The sequence below is a fragment of the Crotalus tigris genome, unplaced genomic scaffold (genome assembly GCF_016545835.1).
Source record: "Crotalus tigris isolate CLP2741 ecotype Arizona unplaced genomic scaffold, ASM1654583v1 scf7180000018468.2839379, whole genome shotgun sequence".
In the NCBI taxonomy this organism is placed as follows: Eukaryota; Metazoa; Chordata; class Lepidosauria; order Squamata; family Viperidae; genus Crotalus; species Crotalus tigris.
The window spans coordinates 766,171-786,279 of NW_024097024.1; the positions used below are offsets into that span (position 1 = coordinate 766,171).

Consider the following 20,109-nt stretch of genomic DNA (forward strand, 5'->3'; position numbering starts at 1 on the left):
CTGCCTAGCAATTTTAATATTTGCTAACTTTTCCGTTTTACACACACACACACACACACACACACACACACAGTGCTCATGTGCCAGCTCCACTTGCATTATACATTTGTTATGTATTCAAGTATCCCTACTTTAAATAGTATAATAACTAAAAAAAATGTTTATATTATGTATAGTATTTAGAGCAGTGGTTTCAACCTTTTTAATGCCGCGACCCCCAACCAGTCATAAGTCGAGGACTACTCAACTGGTCGTAAGTCGAGGACTACTCAACTGGTGCAGCACCGTTTGCAGAATGGGACTTTTGGCGGGCTCAGCAGGGCAGAGACAGCCTGGACAATTCCTATTGGCTTTTGAAAGCCAATAGAATTAGACTCTATTCAAGAGAGTCTATTCTATTGGCTTTCAAAAGCCAATAGAATAAAAGGGAGTAGCACAGCTAAGGAAAAGGGGAAAAAATGGCGGACTGCGTTGTTTGGCGACCCCCGTGAAATGGCCGTTCGACCCCAAATGGGGTCCCGACCCACAGGTTGAGAACCACTGATTTAGAGCTTCCTGGCTCTATCACTTATTTTCTTTAGAACTGTGAATAATGTGATCAAGTTTTAAGGTCATTTGCAGTTCCCATTAAAGTTAAAAAAAAGTCCTTCTGATCCAATAAAGCTCTGATCAATATCCAATCAATTGAGATAGTGTGTTATTTACTAAAATCTATAACAAGACTTTGATATGGAAGGTGCACCATCATTCTATCTCATCATCAGAGAATTAATGTATGTATCATTCCAACACTAAGAAAGCACTGCAGTGGTCATAAGCAGACTTTTTCTTTAGTGTTAGAAGACAACAATCCAGCCTAAAAACTGTTGGAGTCATTGGGTTATCTGGCCTGTTAGGCTGAGTCATCAGCTGCAGTAGGCCAAGGTATGAGGAAGTCAAAAGTGAAAAAACAAGTTTGTGCCGTGCGGTGCAAGGGAATGTTGTTTTGGTGTTTGTTAGTGCCGTGTGCAACAGCTGTATAGTAGCGTGTGCAAAACAAAGTTAGCACGTGTAATATGCTAATATGCTGTGTCATAACAAATGTGGTTGGTGTAAGGTGGTCACCAGGTGCCTATAAACCCGCCTTCTGATAACACAATAAAAGGGATGCTTCGTCTTTGTTCGAGGCTCCCATCCCGAGGAAACCACGTGTACGTGTCTGTTCTTCAACACCCATGGGAGACCGCTGGGCGCGAGAAAACCCACAAATGGTGACCCCGACGTGATTCAAATTTCTGAGCACGTCTCTGGGCACTGCAACTCAGGGCCGGTCGTCAGGATAGACGAAGCACCCTCCCAAAATATTACGTCTCTTGGTACCCTCTTACTCACTCAGCGGAAGAGCTCACTGCAACTCAGGGCCGGTCGTCAGAGCTAGACGAAGCACCCTCCCAAAACCGTGAGTATGGGGACAGAATTCTCTAAGCCTCAGGTTGCGCACCTCCCAGAACTTAGGGAATTGACCAAGTCATCAATAATTAAATTAGGAAAAACAATGGGAAAGATTTGCTGCTGATCCTCCTCTTAAAACATGTATATCAAAATTGCCTTGCATATCCCGAAGGAGGATCCCTAAAAATGTTTGTGTGGGTTAAATTAGGAAAGTATTTTCATGAATGACCAGGATGTGTAAAACTGTGACTGTTAACTGTTTCAAATCCAAAGGAAAAAGAATTTTAAAGTCTGCTAGAAATTCTGCTTAAAATAAGCCACAAAAAGGAAGAACCTCACTCTGTCTGGCCAACAAACAGAGTGAAGAAAAAGAATTGTGTTTGTTTGTTTGTATTCCTCCTTCTCTCTGTGTGTCTATCTACAAGAGCCTTTTGAAACTCAAGTCTACTTGTGTGGGGAAATAACTTTTTAAAGTTACTTTTCATATCCTATCACTTATTGGTGATGCTACTATGAAACTTTTCTGAAACAAATAAGCATTTTCTAATCTCTAAAATGATGTGGTCTATTTTAGAATAAATGTTCTCCTACCCTTGGCAAGTTGCACACCTTAAAATTTAGGCTTTTAAAATTATTTGGAGTTTTCAGCATTTTCAAACTGCCTGCAAGCTACCCCCCTTCCAATTCTATTCCTGTTCTTTGTTCTCCATACCTTTTGTCTGCCTCTCCTGGTAGAGTCCGTCCAGAAAAGGGGGGGAGACCTTGTTCTTGTATCTTTCAGCCCTGAAACCCTCTCCCAAGCCTTTGGAAGCAGAACACACAGACCCAGATGCTTTCTCCATCCATTTGAGCCATGGAATTGAGTTTGAATCCAGCCATCCACTAAAAAGCCACCATGCATCTTCCCAAGTCCTACCATTTCCCCAGATGCCTGTGAGAGCTGCAGAAGGAAGGTGGTGCCATGTGAAGCCTCAGAAGAGAAAATTAAGACTGTGGGGGGAGGGTGGAAACTCATTGTAAACTTTTCTTTCTTGCCCCATTTGCATTGTAACAAGCCAGTTGAATGTATTAATGGAGAGATGGGAATATGTGGCAGAACAAGTACTGAACACCTTGGACTTCTATCTGGTGGGAGGGAAAACTTTTCCAGAATGTTTGTATTGCCTGTTTTGTAGAAATAGCTGCATATGCACACACACACACACCATTCAGAATCATACTTGAGTCCCCTCCACCTACCTTTAGTAAAGTTCCCCAGGCTGATTTTTGCTCTATTGCACCAAAGCTTTGTGGGACCAACTTCCAACAGATTCCAAGGGGGAGGGAACTAGGCCCCCTCAGGTGATTTGCAATTCATATGCCCTGACTAAGGAAGCAACAGGAAAAATCCCAAACTTCAGCCCTGAATATTTTGCACTATTGAGCTCAGATTGGGATTTCTAGAACTCATTATGTGCAATTTAAAGAAAATTTAATAGACTGGCATATTGGACATTACAAACCTGGATGCACTGAATTAAGAGCTAAGGCAGGAAACAACCCTTGAAATTGGGCAGCCAGTGGTCATGTACTAAGGAAAACCATGGCTGTGAAGAATTTTGGGAGGTATGCAAACCTGACTGGAAGCTAAAGGTGACATCCAACATTTGAAAATGATTGGCACAGAATATTGGATACTATAAATTTCTTTTCCACCTAACAAAATTTTGCCCTGACTTTTAGAACTTTATGGGTGCAAGCTCCCCTTTTGGGAGCCACTAAAGGGATCTTTTTCTGCTGCCTCCATTAATGTCTTCTTTTTCTTTTTTTGCTTAACAGTTTAAAAGCTTGCCTACCAAGTCTCCCTGACCAGATCAATTTTAATGTCATACATTTACACACTTAAGGCACAAAGTGGGGATATTGATGGAAGTTAGCCCCCCCAGAAGGAAATATTAAAAAGGGCAGAAAAATATATTTTTCTTAAAAGGACTTTTTAAAACCAAACCTGGCCCCAAATCTATCTCTCTGCCCCAAGCAAGAGCTAGGCCCATAGAAATGCAAATGTAACACCATCAGAAAGTTGAAGCCAGAGCAATCAAGAAGACAAAAGAGAAGATCTGCATACCCCACCCAAACTCTAGGAGTCAGCCCCATCACCTGGGAAGCAGGATATGATAATGCAATTTCCTGAAGAACCATCTTTCTGCAATAAACTGTAATCTTCAGGAACTCATCCACCAACAGGTCAATTTAGTAACTACACCTAACACTGCAGTTCAGTTACCCTTGCTAACCAAACCAGCCTTCACTTTGCCAAGCGACACTGAGGATGACTTCCTATAAAGCGCAACCTCCTTATTTTAAATAAAACAGAAAAGTAGGAGATGTTGGAGTCATTGGGTTATCTGGCCTGTTAGGCTGAGTCATCAGCTGCAGTAGGCCAAGGTATGCGGAAGTCAAAAGTGAAAAAACAAGTTTGTGCCGTGCGGTGCAAGGGAATGTTGTTTTGGTGTTTGTTAGTGCCGTGTGCAACAGCTGTATAGTAGCGTGTGCAAAACAAAGTTAGCACGTGTAATATGCTAATATGCTGTGTCACAACAAATGTGGTTGGTGTAAGGTGGTCACCAGGTGCCTATAAACCCGCCTTCTGATAACACAATAAAAGGGATGCTTCGTCTTTGTTCGAGGCTCCCATCCAGAGGAAACCACGTGTACGTGTCTGTTCTTCAACACCCATGGGAGACCGCTGGGCACGAGAAAACCCACTGTTTGGCGACCCCCGTGAAATGGCCGTTCGACCCCAAATGGGGTCCCGACCCACAGGTTGAGAACCACTGATTTAGAGCTTCCTGGCTCTATCACTTATTTTCTTTAGAACTGTGAATAATGTGATCAAGTTTTAAGGTCATTTGCAGTTCCCATTAAAGTTAAAAAAAAGTCCTTCTGATCCAATAAAGCTCTGATCAATATCCAATCAATTGAGATAGTGTGTTATTTACTAAAATCTATAACAAGACTTTGATATGGAAGGTGCACCATCATTCTATCTCATCATCAGAGAATTAATGTATGTATCATTCCAACACTAAGAAAGCACTGCAGTGGTCATAAGCAGACTTTTTCTTTAGTGTTAGAAGACAACAATCCAGCCTAAAAACTATTTGGAAGCCCATGCTCCAAGCACTTGCATTAGACAAAACAGCAGCTGTTAGTTAAAATTTGGCAACAGATCATAAATCATAAGTCACATAAATGATCAGACTGAATTTTCCCTTGAATATTGTATTACTTTAGCTGTAGCAAACTCTGCATTTGTTTTCATTCAACCTGAGAACTCTGGTGCAAACAGGTGTTTATGATCTCTCGTTAAGTTCTTGTTGCCTTGAATTACAAAATGCTGTTGAATCCAGTATATTCATTTCCAAATTATTTCCAGCAAATTCAATACAAGATTGCAAAATTGTCAAAGATATGTATGCGTATTTCTATGAAAGCCTAAATATTGGATTCTTTTACAAAGTTGACACCAACGAGAAAATTAACACTGAAGGCTTATCTCCTAGGACAGTGTTTCCCGACTTGGCAACCTTAAGGCGGGTGGACTTCAACTTCCAGAATTCTCCAGCCAGCCATGGGAGCTGAAGTCCACCTGCCTTAAAGTTGCCAAGGTTGGGAAATATTGTCCTAGGACAGGGGTTCTCAACCTTGGCAACTTTAAGACTTGTGGACTTCAACTTCCAGAATTCTCCAGCCAGCCATGGGAGCTGAAGTCCACCTGCCTTAAAGTTGCCAAGGTTGGGAAATATTGTCCTAGGACAGGGGTTCTCAACCTTGGCAACTTTAAGACTTGTGGACTTCTGAGGAATTCTGGGAGTTGAAGTCCACAAGTCTTAAAGTTGTCAAGGTTGAGAACCCCTGTCCTAGGAGTTTGATACGCTTTGATTCGGCATGGTTGGCTAGTTAGTCTGAATCTGATCATTTCAGTTCTGATATCCATAAAATTATATTTTTTTATTATGGAAGACAACTTGAAAAATCCACCTTTCTTGATATAATTGTTGCCTGGTCTGTAATTCTGACTATGTGGTAGTATTTTTATTTCAGTGCCCCTCTCCCTTAATAATTAAAGTGAACTCACTTAAATTACTGTCACAGAGTCACAAGCCTTGATAATTAGCTCTTATTGCATTCCGAAGGGCCATATGAATAGCTTTAATTTTGGATAACCATTCCACAGGTGGTCCACAAGGACTGTTAACTTTGCCAATTGTATTATATTGTCAGAATAATATATTAGCCAATACTTTTTAAAATGTAAGATTTATCAAACACCCTTCAATGATATGGCATCTATAGATACTTGTTTCATTCCTGTATAAAACTGTATCTTCCCTATATTATCTCATCCAGATGGCAAACAAACAAACAAAAAAATAGGACCATTCATTTTTCAGGATAGATAATAATGTAGGTTTGATTTTTAAAATCTCATTTCAGATCCAGACATTAAGTCATATTGACTTATTATGGTATGTCCTATACCAGGGCACTGTTTGAAGTTCAGGATTGGGCTGTCCAGCACCAGGGAAATCAGGAGTTCCAGATGGTTTAAATGGGTATAAAGACTTATTGCAAGTTAAGCTCCCCAAAAGAATCTGAACTACTGATGCCCAAGCAAATTGCTGGTAGAGAAGAGTCACAGGAATTCAAAGTGGACTAGACTTAGATCTCTTGTGGGTGCAAAGGGACTCATGACCAATAATGCAGGGGTCCCCAACCCCCGGTCTGTGGACCAGTACTAAGCTGCAGCATGCCAGCAACTGGTTGCACAAACAAGCAAAGCCCTATCCATGGGATGCAGGCAGCACACAAAACCATGCACCCTCTGGTCCACAGAAAAACCTATCTCCATCAAACTGGTCCCTAGTGCCCAAAAGGTTGGGGACCTTTGCAATAATGCATTTGTCTCCTCCCTCAGGTTCAATTGGTCATCTCCTACATGGGTTATCCAGAAATTACTCCAAATGCCCCAGTATTTATCATTCAACCATGGTGGACATAGATACCATATACATTTGTTTAAACATTAAATTCTATATTATTTAGTTGCTTATATTATGAAAACCTGGTTATGAACTTTTCTTAAAGTTTCTTTCTATCACAAGATCTCACATCATAAAACAGGGGTGTCAAACTGCTGGCCCATGGGCTGATTGCATCATAAAGATGTTGCGCCCACCCCAGCTCTGATTCGTTGCTACACGTCACGTGATGCGGTGAGTTTGACACCTGTGTCATAAAATAACTGCTGATGCTTTTACCATATTTCATCTGCATTTAATTATTGCTTATTTACGTATTTACTTACTATTATCCAATAACAGACCTAAGTAAATATGGACTTAGAGCAGTGATTCTCAACCTTTCTAATGCCGTGACCCCATAATACAGTTCCCCATGTTGTGGTGACCCCCAAGTGGGTATGGCCACCAATAAGAGGGAGTAAGACAGCTAGGGAAAAAGGAAAAAAATGGCGGACTGCATGGTTTGGTGACCCCCGTGAAATGGTCATTCAACCCCAAATGGGGTCCCGACCCACAGGTTGAGAACCACTGACTTAGAGAAATTTGCAAACCATTTTGAATTTTTAAATATATAAATAAATGTTTATTAAATGATACTATAAGGCAATTAATAAATAACAATCTGTAATGGCATAAATAAAAGAAGTAGGTAACTTAGGGAATCTTAGCAAGAACCAATGGCCAAGCCATATGACATTAGTTATCCGTATTCTCATTCAAATCAGTGCAACTTAAATCATTAAACAGTCCCTCAGATTTCAATGGGATCAAATCTTGATGGACTTAATAATGTGTCCTGCTGAATCAGTCCACTCTAATTCTGCCTTCTGCCTTGAAAATAATCAACCAGATATAAGAATGGCATAAATGAATGTGTATTTGTTTACTGTGGAATTTCCACATTCAACTTCATTGGATTATTCCTATTAAATCAGTTTTATTTTAAATTTAAATTTTAAATTATTTGTGTATTTAGCCACAAATCACTTATAAACAAATTCCAAGTACTGATCTCATTAAAGAATCTGGAACATCACCACAATTCACATTTTTTTTCCATTATAAGAATTTCCTTTGGTTCCAATCTAAATATGTTATTTATATTTAAAGCTTGCTGAAAGAAGATACCTTTGTGATTTATAAATCAATAACAGTCAAAGAATTCCTTTTTTCAGGCTTAATCAAAAAGACATGACACAAAATGAAGTAAAAAAGATTTAGGAAAGAAAGAATAAGACAAAATATATACCAGTTCTTACACAAAACCTTTATGGAAAGTGACAATATCACAACAAACTTGTAAAGTGGGCTTGTCTTCTTTCTTTCCAATCATGCAGGCTGAAGGAATGGCTGCTACAAGTTGACTAAAAGATATCTAATAAAGGAAGAGAGAGGTCCCTGAAGGTTTTTGGTAGAATCCTTTATATATTAGAATTTACAGTCTTTACAGCGGTGCAAAATTTTGAAATCACAATCACACTGAAATCACTGACAGCACCATATTTTAAAACTCACAAAGCAAACAGTTTAAATTATGGTGTAATTCTGCAACAACTCCAAACTTAGCCCAATAAAGATCAACAAGGCTTTCTTCCTGAATAAGTATACATAAATTTAATGCTTTAAATAGGTATCAGATTCAAAGCTGTCTTTCCTGAAAAGCACAAGACAATTAACAAATGTCTGCTCAAATGTAAAGTAAGTTAAAAAGATTGGCTTATATCTTGTGGAAATGTTATGGTATTTTGGCCATCCTATACAAGATAGTGCATTTTTTTTTAGGGGAATCATCTTAATATGTCATTGGAATCTCATGGGATAATTGATGATCAGCATGTTTCTGTGATTGGAGATTGTTCTAAATTATTACTGCTTATTTGACCATTGGTACCTGTTCTTATGAATTTCGACATGTTCACTTCTTTGGTGGCTGGATCTAAACCTCCAGCTTTTGAAAAATTCAAATATTTCAAATAATAAAAGACTTCATTTTCTTGGCTAGAATTCATAATTCCATAAAATATTTTTCAATCTTTTCTTTTTTTAATAAGCTTATTAGGAAAATGTTGTTGATCAGGAAAAAATGCTGTCCTGTAGCAGTTATTGTTCATAATGTCTGAAAGGGAAAAAAACAGAAGAAATTCTTAAATCTATATGTAGAGAAGTATTTTCTTCTCCTCCTCCTCCTCCTCCTTTTTTGGGGTGGGTGGGTGGGGGATGTCTTCAGTAATCCTTTTCTGTCTCCATCTTCCCACTTAGACATTTACTTATTTATGAAGTCTGAAGGTTAGTTCTTACCTGCTGAGAGTATAATTAGCCCTTTTCTTTGTGTCCTAAGCAATCCAGTCTGATTAAACATACACATTTGTTTTACCTCTTTTTATTTTTCTCCTCTCTTGTTTTCCTTAAGTTGCAATTTAAAAAAAAAAAAAACCAAAACAAAACCATTGCCTGAAATTTTCTTTAAAGTACACATAACTGTGATTTTGTATAGTGGCTTAGTGGTAGTATAGCTTTGTCAATCTCTGCATTATTTTTTATTGTTCTTTCCCAGAACAGACAGTTTACTAAAGTGTCTCCCCTCTAAACTCTCTAAATATTGCATGAGCTATCAGCTTTGTTTTGGAAATCTTAGGAGCAGCAAGCTATATGCATTTTGGAAAATGCTTGTTTGTTTAAACAGCCCCTCCTTTGCTTGACGCTATTTCTATTAGGCAATTTACTAATTCCCCTTGAACATACTCAGTGTGTGTCTTTTCCTCTTGCCTCCCTCTCTCCCATTGCTACTTTTGTTCCTTGGTCATGTTAAAGTTTCCATTTGACTCCTCCATTGTTACAATTTGTCACTCTGGAAGATCAATTTGTTTTACTCCACTCATCAACAGAGTAGAATCGGGTGCCAGATGTCATTTTTAGCAGCCACTTTCGTCTGCTGCTGCTGCTTCTCTTCCCGCCCCCCCCCCCCAGTTTAAGCTGATCACTAACTGCAGAAGAGTATGTAAATGTTGCACATTCCTCAGCTCTACACGACCCAGCCTCCGTTCCCTCCCCCAGTAATCTATATTTGGCAATTCATTTACTAGCCAGCTATGGGGACCACACAGTGGGATCACACACACACACACGCACACACGCAGTAGTGTTTCTTCTGAAGAACCATTCTGGGCTTCGGTTGGAGTTTTTCTGATGGCGGGAAGCAGATGGAAAACTGTAGTGGCGGAAGAGAAAGAAAAGAAGTTGGCATTTCTCTGTAAAAAAAGTCTCAGAGTCTTCGACTCTTCCGCGGGACAATTAACTAGTCTTATCCATTCATCCTCTTCCTACCCATGTACTGTTGTCAAACTATCCCAAGAAAAGGAAAAGGGTGAATTAAAAAGCCCCTTTCCCTGGTGTTGGTCTTTGACATCTGTTCCTAGAAAGCCAGACTTGGTGCACTTTGCCTGCGACTCTTAAGATACGGGCTTGGGCGCTTACTCAGGAGTTAAGCCCCGTGGAACTCACTTCCGAGGAAACACGCGGTGGACTCGAGTCCCAGAGACATTCCTGGGAAATCGCGGGGCTTCTTTTCGAGCTAAGATTTGCAGGTTTGTGCCGGACTCGAGCGCCAGGAGTCCCCCCCGCCCCCCCCAACTCTTTTAAATCCGATAAAAACAAACTATTTGAAAGCCGCCCCACAACCGGAGTTCTCTTCGCTTTCTCCTTCTCTTTCAGCGATAAAATGGGGGAAAAAAAAATAAGTCTAGGTCTAGGAGCACTCTTCTAGCCGCAGGTTAAGAACGAACACATTGTGCAGCCGTTAAAAAGAGCACACACCCCACTAACACCACCACCCGCCACCCAAAAACATAATAAAAAATAAATAAAAGGCGAAATGACCGGAGCACAAGCCCGTGCGTGTTTATTCGGAAAGAAGTCCCAGAGGAGCGAAATCACTTCCTGGTAAAAGTGCATCGGATGCAACTCTAAAATTTCACTACACCGCGCCGGAAAGTTGAGTGCGCAACCAAGTGCGAGCTCGAAGGCACGGAGAGAGGCTTTCATGCCTTGACAGTTGTGCAAACCGCACTACTGGAGCGCATGCCTTGCCCCTTCCCTAATTTGTTTGATGCACCCGAGTTTTGTTCGCTTTGGCCCGCTGGGTTAGAACTGACAGGTTCGCCTCCTCGCCTATATCTGCATTGTCTCCGTTCGCCTCTTCGCCCCTGCCTGCTGGCCGGCCTGCCTTCGTCGCGCACCCCTCCCCCCTCCTGCTCTCTCCAAAAGGGATCATTGTTAGTTTCTCCGTAACCCCCTCCTCCTGTTTATTTATGCACACGTCACAAGGGAGCCCCCGCCCCTCCCGCATCTCATTAAGTGCCCAGTGTTTCTTTCTCCCTGTCAATAATCCTGGATCCCAGACTTCTCCGTTCCTCCGGATTTCGATCCCCCTTTTCTATCTGTCAATCAGCGCCGCCTTTGAACTGAAAAGCTCTCAGTCTAACTTCAACTCACTCAAATCCGACCGGCACAGGCTTCCTATATCTGCAGCTTCTACCCCCCCCCCTCCCATTTTTACAGCTGATTTGTTTGGTTTGTTTGCTACCATTTTTTTAAAGTAATTCCCCTCCCCCGTTTTAACCCTCCCTCGTTATATAATTTTTTTTTCTTATTAATTTTTTGTATCTCTGCCCGCGTGTCTTTACATGCTGATCTGATCATCGGAAGAAAAGAGAGAGAGAGAAAGAGAGAGAGAGAGAGAGAATCCAGAAGAAGGAAAAGAAGAAACCCAAAGCCACTGGTGCAAAAAGAAAGGAGCAGGGACACTGCCCTCCCCTCCTTCTCCTCCTCCTCCTCCTCCTCCTCCTCCCCCTCTGTTCCCCTCCCCAAGAGGAAAGAAAAAGAGAAAAGAACTTTCACCTGGGACTCTTCTTAAAATTACAAACTTCTCCCTTTTCTTTCTGTCTCGTTTTTTTTAAAAGAAAAATATCCTTCCCTCTTTTTTCTTTCCTTATTTTTTTTTTTTTTTTGCCTCTCCCTCGTTCCGTCCTTGCAAAATTGCTGCTGGTGGGGGTGAGGCAGGAAGAAAATGCCGCAACTCAATGGCGGTGGAGGGGACGATTTGGGGGCGAACGACGAACTGATCTCTTTTAAAGACGAAGGGGAGCAAGAAGAGAAGATCTCGGAGAACTCTTCCGCAGAGAGGGATTTAGCGGACGTCAAATCGTCTCTGGTCAATGAATCAGAAACTAATCAAAACAGCTCCTCTGACTCGGAGGTAAGAAGCGTTCCCCCTTTGAAACACACCTGCCTCGCTCAACTTTGGCGGGAGGATTGTCGGAGAAGAGATGGGGTAAAGTAGGAAAAGTGGGGGGAGGCAGAACACAACTAACTTGGTAGCCCCCCCCCCGCCGTAAATTGCCCTGTTGCCGTATGTTTTGCCTTATGTTTTGCACAAACTTTTAACTTGTTCTCGTTTTCTTTCTTCCGTATCTCCCCCACCAACCTTACCTCTCCCACACACTCCTCGCTGTTTCCCCCCTTTTTTGTTTCGTTATCATGATCAACACCCCCCCCCCGAAACCCGTTCTTGATTTAAGGCGGAGAGGCGGCCTCCACCTAGGTCCGAAAGTTTCAGAGATAAATCCAGAGAAAGTTTAGAGGAAGGTAAGTTGCTGTTCACTTTTGCAGCCACCCTGTCTCTCCCCCCCCCCCACTTTGGTGGGGAGGAGGAGGCGGCGGCTGTGAAATTCTCTTGCATTTTCTGTAGACTCAAGTACGTTAAGTTTTAGTTTGATTTTTTTGTGTGTGTATGTGTGAAACGATTTCTAACTGTGATTTCCCTTCCCTTTTATTTTTCCTTCTTACTCCTCGTTTCCCCGCCATGTTAGCTGCGAAAAGGCAAGATGGAGGGTTGTTTAAGGGCCCACCATACCCTGGGTATCCCTTTATAATGATTCCCGACCTGAGCGGCCCTTACCTCCCCAATGGATCCCTTTCGCCCACGGCGAGAACGGTGAGTGGCTTTTTTTTTTTAATTGTTTCCTTTCCCGGTTTTTCTGCTACGATCCTGCCTTCCCCCCTTTTTTCTTCTTCCCAAAGCCCCCAATGGCTCCTGCGTGTCCCGCCCGTCCCTTCCCACTTCGGCCATGGCACGGCCAGAAACTTTCCAAAACTTTTGTGCGTTCCGCAGATCGGTGGAGGGGGCGGGGGCGGGTAAGGGAAGAGAGAGATTTGTTTATACTTCGCCATGTTTATTCCTTTACTTTCAGTTTGAGGAGGGGGGGAGGGAGTGTGGATTCAGCCCCTGTGCCTTAAGGAAAGAAAGAAAGAAAGCCGATTCGGTGCGTTCAGCTGCCTCCAGCGCCAGACCCCGCGCTCGCTCGAAGTTCTCCAAACTCGGGAATTGTTGTAGCGCTCAGTTTTCTCCGGCCCTCTTGAGTGGCGAACTGGGTTGCTTTCTCTCCCCTCCCCCTTTACTTTTTCCTCCCACTTAACCCTTTATTTGCTGTCCTAACCTCGCCGAGTCCCATACTAATTTTACTGGGATAGTTGCCATTGAGTGATTAATTGGTGTTAAATTTTATGTATACAATTTACGGGGACTCTTGTTTTTAAATTTATTGCAGATGGCAGTTTTAACTGCAAGCATCTTTATTGTGTTTTTTCCTTCACCCCTTCCATTTTTTTTTGTTTCATTTCTGACAGTTTCTTGAGAAGTGTTGTCCTTTCAGAGTGGGAAAATGTTATTTGCATTCCTTTGCAAGGCGACATTTTCAAAAAGGCACAGTTGTTTTTTTTTAATGAAGGATAGAGATGTTATAGCCAATCTATAACTATGACATAATATACACATGATCGTTTCTATGATCCTGTCTTGCCTTAGGAGCACCAACTGCTTTTTTTGCTTACAAAGGAAAAAAAAAACTCAAGGAATCTCTCCCCCCCCATTTCTCTTATTCTCTGTGGCTTCAGTCACACCAAGTAAATAGGATTATTAAAATATAGACTACCTTTTTCTTTTTCTTCTTAAATACAATTAAATTTCAGCAAAAGCATTAAATAAAGGGACAAGCCTTTACTTGAATGGAATATTTTACCCTTACTGAAGGATATATACTTTTATGGGTGTGGCAGAAAGACCTGAAGGCGTGGCAGTGAATAAGTTGCTGTAGCCATTAGATTGTTGCTTTATTAAGCATAGGTAAAAATTGTTGGCTACTAGTTTATATTTATAGATTAATTCCAATTCTACTTGCTCTTCTTAGAAGTGAAGTAAACTTTTTATAATATTTATAAATTAACTTACAATACCCCCATGGAATGCAGAATTCATACAAAATCTGTTAGGTTTTCTGTTAAATTTTTAAATTAAGATAAGTTTTCTATCCTACTTCCCTTTCTTTTGCTTTCTTCAAATTACCTTTTCCTTTTACAGTGGCAGTATAAGACATGAACGTTGAGTAATACATTCACTATTAAATACTTGGGGGATATTTTTAATGCATTTTAAAATACTAGGGTCAGGTTTGTTTTTATTCAGATTCCAAAATACAGATTACAAATTATAGAGGTCAAGGGTGACCAAATAGTGTTTACATGTGCATTTTTAAATGTTTTGAAGAATGAGATTAATTTAGTGAATATATCTTATAATTTGTTGTATTTTGGGGATCATAATCAAAACAAGTATATATCTTATATACAGTTTTGGTATAATGGAAAGAAAATATGACTAAATACAGTATTGGCAAGGTAGTGACACAGATAAAGGATGCTATATGTTGGCAAAATTGTGGCTATTTTGTGGCTGTTTAATTGTACATTATGACAGTATAAGTTTACTTCCCAAAGGAATTTCTAGAAATAATTTGGAAATTTTAAATTTGTCTATGAAGATTCTCTGTTAAATTTGTTTGGCTAGAGAGCTGAGAAACAAATTCCTTTTTTCCATATAATAAAGGATATTGTGGATTTATATGTATTGCAAATTTTTTTCTGGTTGAACTTTTGTTCTGGATTAAATACATCATCTTTTGAAATGAATGGGGACTATTTGTGTGGATGTTTGAATAGACTTTGGATCAGGCCCTAAATAGTTATCTTCAATAGAAAAAAAATCACTTAGTAATAAAGCCCTTTCTGAGGAGTCATAAAATGTAGTCATATTCTGCTTTGTATAAAATGTTATTTTATTGTTGGTATAACAGGTGACCTTGTTCCTTGCCATCACATGATTTAAAAAGCATTTTCCATCCTCAATAGGCAATTTTATTATTTGCACGACAGCCAGCTGTATATTTCAGTTTCTTTTTTCTTTTTGTCATGCAACTTAAATCATAACTATAAAGAAAAACCATTCTTTACTTTGTTGCAGAGCTAAAACTATTAAAATGATTTTATATTGTGCTGTTCAGAATATATTCAAATAATTAAGGTATTTTGCAGTTCAGAGTGTAAATAAATAACTAATAGTTACTTACATAATAGCACTAATTTGAGCAAATGTACTACTGTTAAAGAGTTTTGCTTGGTAATTGTCCTTTTATTCACTGTAGATATGGAGTTTTATTTTTATGTAGAAAAATCTTTGCCTTCGATATTTTAAAATTGATTTATAAAAACACTGATCTATGATTTTTTTGCTGTATAAATGTAAATGGTTTAAGGCAATCATTAACAGTCCAATCCTAGATAATGTTGATTCAGAAGCAAGACCTTACTTCCAGGTAAGGATGGAAAGGATTAAAGTCTAAATTTTCTTATGACAAGTAATAGTTCAGTTGCTGAAGATTGTTCAAACTTGATAGCAATAATTACATTTTTTAGAGACAAAGATTCTCCTGCATCATACTAATTCTGCTTTTTACAGAATAATATACCTGGCTGTTAAGAGAACCAATGTACATTAAGGAGGGCTTTTTTATAGATTAAAAAAAAAAAGGATTTAGAACTTGTGTGATGTCATGACAACTTAATGACATGAAACTTAATTTCAGAAATTAGTGATAAACAATTAAATAGAAAGAATTATTCTGGTCACCAAAATAATTTTAATGTTAATATTTCAAAATAGATTCCTATTAACATTAAAGGCTTGTTTAATATATTACTTTCCTACATTTTGTTTTTATGATAGGTTTTATTAGAGTAATTTTTTATCAATAAGCATAAAGCAAGGGAATTATTTGTGATTTAACAAAACTGAATACTTCAATATTTAAAATTTGAATAATTTCTTTTTTAATGCTCTGAATCACCCTCCTTAATCTTCAGTTCAAGAATCTAGATGCGAGGGGGTAAAGAGTTAATAGGATTCATTCACCTTTTTTTCCTGTTATGAATTGTTTTGACCACAGTTTTTAAAAGTGTGACAATCTGAGCTTCTGCAGTTCAATATAATATTACTGTAATTACGCAGGCCATTACATTTTAAGTAGAGAACAATAAAATGTTTTATGTTGGAAAAAAGAACAGGTGTTCCTGCCCTTCTTTGGTATTTATGCCAATTTGTTGTTCAACTCCTTTAGAAATATTTATAGCTTTGCATAGTTCAAAATTCTGTTCCAAGTGTGAAGGTTTGGTTCACTGCTAATCTGTAAGCTGAAATTTGATTTCTGAAATAAGGATGATGGTGGTAGTTGAATGTTAGCCATTTACATCTAGTTTTCAAATGTCAGTGAGTTTGGGGTTTTGTGGCAGAGATAATTTATTTGCTAAATTGTACCATTCACTTAATTAATGATTTTAATGGGAAAAAGTGTTTTGTCCTCTTGAACTATGCAGAAATAACCAGTAAAATTAAGCACATTGTCTGTGACTCTCTCAGTTCTTAGCATGGTTAGGATGCTGCTTCTGTATCAGAAATAGCTTTGTAAACTTCATATGAGTAATTTTCTTTTAGCCTCTCTTGTCTGAATTCTTTTTAAAGTCAGACTGAGGGAGAGAACCAATGTATTATCCTGCTTCTCACTTAGAAAGACTGTGGAAACCTAGATTTTATGTTTAATGAAGGCAAAATGTAACCACCTTTTCATTTTCAGTCTCAAATATTACTTTTTGGGGGGAGACTGGTCTAAAACATAGATTATTGGGTTGCCCAGCTTGATGTTTTACTTTAAAGAGCTTTAGGGTTCGTGCGTTAGGAAGATTATTAATTTTTTCTTTGTTTTTTTAAAGACAGTAGAAAAAAGACAGCTGCAGAATTCTCTTTCTTTGCTTTTGCATAGATGTATACCATGACTAAAATTGCTCAACCCCCATTTACAGCTGTCTGGCAGTTATGTGAAAGCTGGGTTATGGCTGTTAAGCATGAGACAACCTGGATTTAACATATGTTTCCCTAAATAGAGAAGAGGAGATTGCTGAACGGATGGGGGTAGAAGTTGAAAAAACACCAAGGCAACAATTCATGGCTTTCTTGAAATATACTTGCTAGCTTTAAAAGAAGAACAGAATAGACATTATTTGAGTTGAAGTACATATAGTTGCCAACAAAAGAGCTCTTTCAGATAAAAAAAGAGCATTTTTAAAAATTTTGATTTAGAGTTGTGGGCAGAATTAGAATGTTCTGTCTACACATTACCTGTGGTGGGATCTTTTTGTCTTTTGCTGCTGCAGAACCTTTAGCTGCTGCTGTGGTAGCTGCTTTATTGTTTGCACAGTCAGAAAGTCTGCATTCTCCCAAACTATTTTTTTTAATTAACACAGTCATTTTTGTACTGAGCCATGGCAATATTGTTGGCCACCAACTAGTAATTGGGTGTGTTTGTGAAGGAAATGGTTAACTTTACAACCAAAGCAAACTTGTACCTCCACAGGTCTGCTGAAAGAAATGTGCCACATTCATTTGCTGGCAGGCACTGAAGGGTCATAAATCTACAGGATTTATTTACAGCCCATAACACTTATGAATGTTAAGATATTTGACGCCACGCTGGCCTTATAATATCCAAGGTCCATAGACCCTGGCAGTGGGTCAGATTTCTTTCACTAATTATAAGCAATAAGAGATGGGAGAGGTGGGGAGGGGAATTAGGAAAATCAGCCCATGAAAAGCTTGGATTGTTTTGGGGAGAGTGGGAGGTTAGTGCTTGTTCTCCTTAAATGTGGGGCAGCCTTTTCATAGGATTCAAAGTTAACTCTTGCAATGCTGAAGAACAATTTGAAGAACGTTAAGCAGATCTCGAATAGGAGTTGCCTTCTTTCTTACGATATTGTGGATAAAGATCTCACAATCACATTTCACAGAGCACCTCCCAAGAAAGAAATGCACAATTGTCTTCAATGTTTGATGTTTCATGATAAGAAAAATAATTTGTATAAAAAACCCAGTGTGTTACACTATATTTTTATAGAATGTTTAGCTATGCTTTTTTTAAACAAAAGCTTTGATATAAAATACCCAGAAAACAAATACTGCTGATTTCAAAAACTAATTATAAAATTAACCCATTTCATTCCACTTTTTTAAAAATGAAATCTAATCTTATTTTGTTCACAAGTAATAAGTTAAACAGAATAGATTTTTTTCCAAATGTGTCTCAGAAATAATAAAAATCTGGTTGATTTATTCAATTATCTAATGAGAAATGTTAATATGCAGAACATGCAGAGATGTTTGGAAAATATATGTATAATTGATAATGATTGCTAAAATGGAACCCAAAGATGTAAGGTTCACCACTTTTTATATGTCAGGAAAGTCTTGGAAACCAAGAAGAATATTACTTTAGTGGGCCCTTCAAAACTACATTTCTTTAATTGGTATTTTGATGTTTCTTCATTTTAACATTTATAAACAGTCTTACAAGCACAGCTATTTTAAGGAAAGTTCTAGGAATGACTGTGTGTGTGTAAAACACATTATATATCTATATGTGTATGTGTGTGTTTAATATAAGGTATTTTATAAATTAGTTTTGAGGAAAGGAATCTGAGAAGAAATATACATTTTTCCTTCCATGTGTATGTAATTAAGTAGCACTTTTAAATAGTAAATTCTCAATGTATCTAGGATAGTGATTTATGATTGTTACCATCCAATAGAGCTCAGTAACTTATTAGTCTCTTAGGCTAAATCTACTTCTCTTAACAGAATAGTCAATAGTAAGATGATATAGTAGTACATTCTAGCAGGTTATCATTTTTTTGTTGGTGGTGAAAAAATTATCAAATTCATTTCAGGTTGCCACTAATTCTGCTCTTTTTAAGTATTTCATTTCCTTGATTCACATTCTTTTACTCTATAGTCAGACCAACAGGCATGAATGAGTTAATTTACTAACTTTAGTGAAATTTGGGAGCCTAGTTGGCTTTAACAGGGTGTAGCATACTTACAGGGTTTAATTAGTACATAATTGTTCTTAGTCTGCCAGAAGGGATAATATGCTGAAAAAGTGGTGTTGTTCTTCTACAGTCTTCAGTTTTAAAATGATAAATCACTTGCATATTTGTGCAATGATTCAAATGAAGCTGAGATCTCTCCAGTTCAACATGTGGTAAATTGTAAAGTCAATGAATTGCAGATGTAGGCTACAGTCTGATTGGGGTCTTGTTTGTGGATATATGTGTGTGTACAGTGAAAAGTATAAATATTATGAAACAAAGTATATCCATAGATGTTGGTTTTAGTTATGATTTTGTCTTTCAATACTATGCATTAACTTGAAGGCAGTGCTATAGTTAATTAGTAATGTGAGAAAAAATGGGCTTTTCTTACATAAAATGCACATAACAATTAGATCATCTCTCTGCTATTAATTAGGAAAGATATTCCTAAAATATTTCTCTAGAAAAACTTTTAATGAAAGATATGACCAGATTATGTATCACTTCAAAAATTTGCTGCCAGTTCCATAAGAGATGTATTTTTACATTCCGTGCGTACCCAGAAGTCTTATCAACCTCACTAAAACTAAGTACTATAATAAGTGAGGCATAAAGGCCATGTTGTTGCTAAATGACCCCATTGTTTGCCTCTTAATTATCTAGAACTACTTGTTAGTTTGCTATAGACCCTATTCTAAATAGCCAAGCATTGTAGCACCATTGTATTATTTTCCTGAATGGGTTCCATAGATATAGTTACATAATTTAAGACTGATAAAATATAACTTTTCTTGAAATGTAATAGCATTTCTAGTTTTTATTAGTAGTTTTAACTATATCATGGTGGTACTTGAGCACCTTAGGAATGTAAACATTCTTCTGTGAACTAAAGTAGATTAAAGTACAAAGGATGCTTAGTTGTGTATACTCAGATGACAAGTAACAATGGATTAATTTAGATGTCTTTTGTGATCTTCAAATAAAAGCTTATATATCTCTTCTTATTTCATTACTAGATTTTTTGCATTTTAAAAGTTTATTATAAATTATATATTTCTTACTTTTTTCTAAATATATACACTAAACAGGGATTTGAATATCCAATATTTTGGCTGTCAAATAATTATAGAGTTGGTCAGTACAACCACGGTTAACAAATCCACTGTAGACTGACTTTTCAGAATCAGGTTTGGAACTAATCCATACTTTAAGCAAATTAGAACTAATTATGTGTACCTTGATACACATGGCTATAGTAAACCACCATAGGAAAGATAATATGCATATTCACTTATGGCATATCATC

General features: G+C 38.2%; 1 protein-coding gene and 1 long non-coding RNA gene across 31 annotated transcripts in view; one reads left to right on the forward strand and one right to left on the reverse strand.

Annotated features, from left to right (window-relative positions):
- Nucleotides 1-8,268: 8,268 nt before the first annotated feature.
- LOC120312248 lies at nucleotides 8,269-10,890 on the reverse strand. The gene is made up of 3 exons (XR_005557832.1): nucleotides 10,374-10,890; nucleotides 9,627-9,705; nucleotides 8,269-8,613 (listed from the first exon to the last, which is right to left on the reverse strand). It is a non-coding gene; the product is annotated as an uncharacterized LOC120312248 (long non-coding RNA).
- Nucleotides 10,891-11,077: 187 nt separating this feature from the next.
- Nucleotides 11,078-20,109, forward strand: part of TCF7L2 (transcription factor 7 like 2) — a 218,237-nt gene continuing 209,205 nt past the window's right edge. For 4 of the 30 annotated variants that reach the window (XM_039352672.1, XM_039352689.1, XM_039352694.1 and 1 more), the window contains exons 1-3: nucleotides 11,082-11,751; nucleotides 12,074-12,140; nucleotides 12,365-12,489. In XM_039352672.1, the coding sequence (XP_039208606.1) occupies nucleotides 11,563-11,751; nucleotides 12,074-12,140; nucleotides 12,365-12,489 (381 nt within the window). In that variant the 5' untranslated portion in view covers nucleotides 11,082-11,562. Of the gene's footprint in view, nucleotides 11,752-12,073; nucleotides 12,141-12,205; nucleotides 12,250-12,364; nucleotides 12,490-20,109 lie in introns of those variants that run through there. The other 26 variants (XM_039352682.1, XM_039352673.1, XM_039352692.1 and 23 more) reach the window with 18 other exon arrangements.